The 3342-nt window shown below is 44.6% G+C and overlaps 1 protein-coding gene across 4 annotated transcripts in view; it reads right to left on the reverse strand.

The window, feature by feature from the left end:
- Positions 1 to 3342, reverse strand: part of fmnl2b (formin-like 2b) — a 25543-nt gene that overhangs the window by 14186 nt on the left and 8015 nt on the right. For 2 of the 4 annotated variants that reach the window (XM_037974378.1, XM_037974376.1), the window contains exons 4-12: positions 3143 to 3219; positions 2965 to 3048; positions 2742 to 2885; positions 2536 to 2671; positions 2379 to 2455; positions 2205 to 2298; positions 2044 to 2118; positions 1841 to 1951; positions 1450 to 1599 (exon numbers count right to left, since the gene is read on the reverse strand). In XM_037974378.1, coding sequence (XP_037830306.1) covers positions 1450 to 1599; positions 1841 to 1951; positions 2044 to 2118; positions 2205 to 2298; positions 2379 to 2455; positions 2536 to 2671; positions 2742 to 2885; positions 2965 to 3048; positions 3143 to 3219 — 948 coding nt within the window. The remainder of the gene's footprint in view (positions 1 to 1449; positions 1600 to 1840; positions 1952 to 2043; positions 2119 to 2204; positions 2299 to 2378; positions 2456 to 2535; positions 2672 to 2741; positions 2886 to 2964; positions 3049 to 3142; positions 3220 to 3342) is intronic. The other 2 variants (XM_037974379.1, XM_037974377.1) reach the window with 1 other exon arrangement.

A 3342-nucleotide genomic window follows, 5' to 3' on the forward strand; every position in this document is an offset into this window, starting at 1 on the left:
TTGGTCCTGTTGTTCAAATCCTTGTCTTGTAAGAGTCGTTTTCTGACGGTTTCCACTGCTTCTGATGTAGGTATGCAAGTGAAAAGAGAAGTAACATCAAATGATACCAGAGTTTCTCCTGGAGCTAGCTTCAAATGTTGAATTTTGTTGGCAAAGTCAACAGAGTTCTTTATATGATGGGGTGTGTTCTCAGTTCTTCTGCCTCCGTTTCCATTAAGTTGTTGTTCCTAATAGCAGGTTCAGTGGCAGTGATGAGTTCCACTACAGGTATTTCTTGTGGGGAGATGTCAAAATTAAGTCCTTTTGCCAGCACGTCTTTCTCTGGCTGTGTCAGGGTCCTGTCTGACAAATTTCTAACCCACTGGTCCTGAATGTTAGAGTTGGTGACATCCACCTGATCGCGCCTGGTGGTTTGCGATGAGAAAACGGCTCTCTGTTGTAGTTTAGAGAACTTACTTTATTGGCGTTCCTTGCTCTTCTGATGCTGTGAAAGTTGGGCCTTATAAACAAAAATAGAAACTTCTTCTATCAAGGGCACATGAAGAAGAGTAGACAGCTTCTGGTGGGTCTGACCAATTTTGTGTGAGAGCTTCCATAGTGAAGTGGATCTGTCTGATTCTCTCACTAAGCAGCTTGTGTTGGGTTTTCTGGAGTATTTCTTCTGCTCTGTCTTTTAATTGTGGAGTTGAGTTGATGAGTCTTGCCTGTCTGCATCTCAGACTGAAATAAAGATGGTTCCTGGAGTCTGCAAGCTTCCTTGACATCTTCTCCAACTCCCACACTACTCCTAGGGTGTCCTTCCCAAAGTGCGTGGCAATATGCTGGTGTAGAATGAGAAGCGAAACGCCTTCAACTACAGAATAGAAATCCAGTTGTTGTTGTTTTTGAACCTTTTTTGAATTTTGCAGGTTTTTGTGACATATTGTTTCTTTGCTGGCAGGAGCGTTTGTTCACCTGGGTGAAACCAAATTTTGGTCCTTTATTTTTTCCAAGTTTGGCGCTTCATAATGAGGAGGAGTGTGTGTGTGTGTGTGGAGGGGGGGTGTTTCGTTGGCGGCGTGGGGAGTGTCCTCCTGGATAATGGTAGGGGAAATGCTGATACTCGTTTATCCTCCCATGGCATTATGCTGCTCTATTAAATGGTAAATGGACTGAGCTTGTGCAGCACTTTCCCAGTCAAATGACTTAATACTTGAGTCCCATTCACCCATTCACACTCACAAACGCTAACACATTTATACGGCGATACACAGATCCGTAGGCAACTTGGGTTTCAGTCTTGCCCAGGGGCACATTGAAATGTGACAGGAAGAAGCTGGAATCGAACCTACAACCATGTGTACTGTGTAGTATTCTCTATTACTGTGTGTTATTATGTTGTATAATCTACTCCTACATCTGTTTAGAAGTTGTAACACTACATCTCATGAAATCCACTTATCGTCTTACTGTGGCCAGACTTTCTTCCAGCTCTTCAACTCTCTCCAGAGCAGCAGTTTTTGTCTCAGCGTCCTCCAGAAGTGTCCCAACATCAAACACGTTGTCCAGGTATGCTTGGATCTGAACCTGCAGTCTGTCACTTTCTGTGTGCTTTAATTTCTGAGGGGAGATGATCAAAAATACAGGTAGGGAGGCAAATGAAAAGAGATGAGTGTGGAGATGGTTAGAGGCAAAAATGATGACAGTTTTTATCAATGTGAGCTTTCCTAAAAACACCTGAAGTTTTTTTATTATTATTGAAGCATTTACATTTCCCATGACTATATCTGCATATCAGATGAAACAGGATCAGTCTTCAGACTGATTATGGGACCATTGCTGTGATTGGTTGTTATGTTACCTCCAGATGTTCCTCCAGGTTGAGTTTAGTGAAGTCATACTGCAGATGGACTCTGAAGTTCATGTCCTCTACTGAGTGCACCACAATGTTAATGAACTGCATGCAGGCCACCTAGCACATCCAAGCAATAGAAAATAGGTTAACATCATGATATTAATGTAACGATGTCACGCTGTGGGATAAAGTCTTCATAACAGAGTTACCAAGAAGTCAATGTTGTCATCTTCGTTCTTAAAATGTTCCATCAACTTTTCAAACCGCATTGACTCATTGCAAACCTGCAACAGACAGAGCGGTGTAATAATCAGTGAATAGATGATTTTGTAAGTCAGGTGTGTGTCAGTGTGGTGGTGTTACTGTTTACAGTTTTAAAGTTGTCAAACGCAGACAGGATGATCTCATGTCCTCCTCTGACCAAACACACTGCTGCCAACAGTTCCAGAACTAGGGCCTTGGTCCTGATGAAGAGTCAAACACCACAGTCAGACGTGTGTTCAGGCCACATACTGCTGTGTAGTCAAAGTATTTATTATGGAACCTGGGGTTTCTGTTGTTCAGGCTGAGAGCAATCTCATTGACAGCGTGAGGATGAGACATGACCATGTTGAAGCCATACTGAGGAGAAGGAGGAAGCACATGTTTCAGGGTGTTTGCGTGTACAGAGAAACTCAGTCACAGTGGTGGTTGTTTCCTACCTGGTAGTTCATGATGGCTCTCAAACACATGATGCAAACATGAACATCATCTTTCTTACAGACCAGTCGGGAGTTCTTCAGTGTTCGACGACTCGGCAGTGTGTTGGAACGTGTCACCAGAGTCGAGCTGTGAACACTTAGATGTAAGGTATAACTTATCAGGTGAGTTTACCTGTGTTGACCTTTGACATGGCGTTTCTTTTCACCTGATGGAGTGTCGCGCTGAGCGAGAAACTGACGAGGATGGGGATGGGAGGCTGCAGTCGCCTTGGAGATCTTCTATGGAGCGACTCCAGGGAGAGTCGATGGATCCCACCTCACTGCCAGTGTCTGACTGCTCTCCATCAAACCTGAACAGCCAGAATCACTGTTTGTAACCACGGAAACACAAACTAAACTCTTTTGAACTCTGTCCACAAACTGACTCACGTGACTGCATACTGAGCAAAAGACAAATATTCCACCAGAACATCCAGACCTCTATTTTCCTCATTTAGAAACTCTCTGACCCACCTGAATACAGAGAGACAGGTGAAAGGCAGACAGGTCAGACAGAAAGGTCAGACAGACAGATGGGGTCTGGATGAGTAGTCATGAAGACAGGTACCCAATGTGGTTTGTCCGAAGAGAAATCTCCAGTTCTCTCAGTGTCTGTGTGGACTCCTGAACTCGTCGTCTGAACTTCTGTGGATAGACAGGCAACCAGGCAGGCAGACAGACAGGCAGACAGGCAGGCAGACAGGCAGACAGACAGGCAGACAGGCAGGCAGACAGGCAGGCAGACAGGCAGGCAGACAGGCAGACAGA

Source organism: Kryptolebias marmoratus, unplaced genomic scaffold, assembly GCF_001649575.2.
Source record: "Kryptolebias marmoratus isolate JLee-2015 unplaced genomic scaffold, ASM164957v2 Scaffold29, whole genome shotgun sequence".
Taxonomy (NCBI): domain Eukaryota; kingdom Metazoa; phylum Chordata; class Actinopteri; order Cyprinodontiformes; family Rivulidae; genus Kryptolebias; species Kryptolebias marmoratus.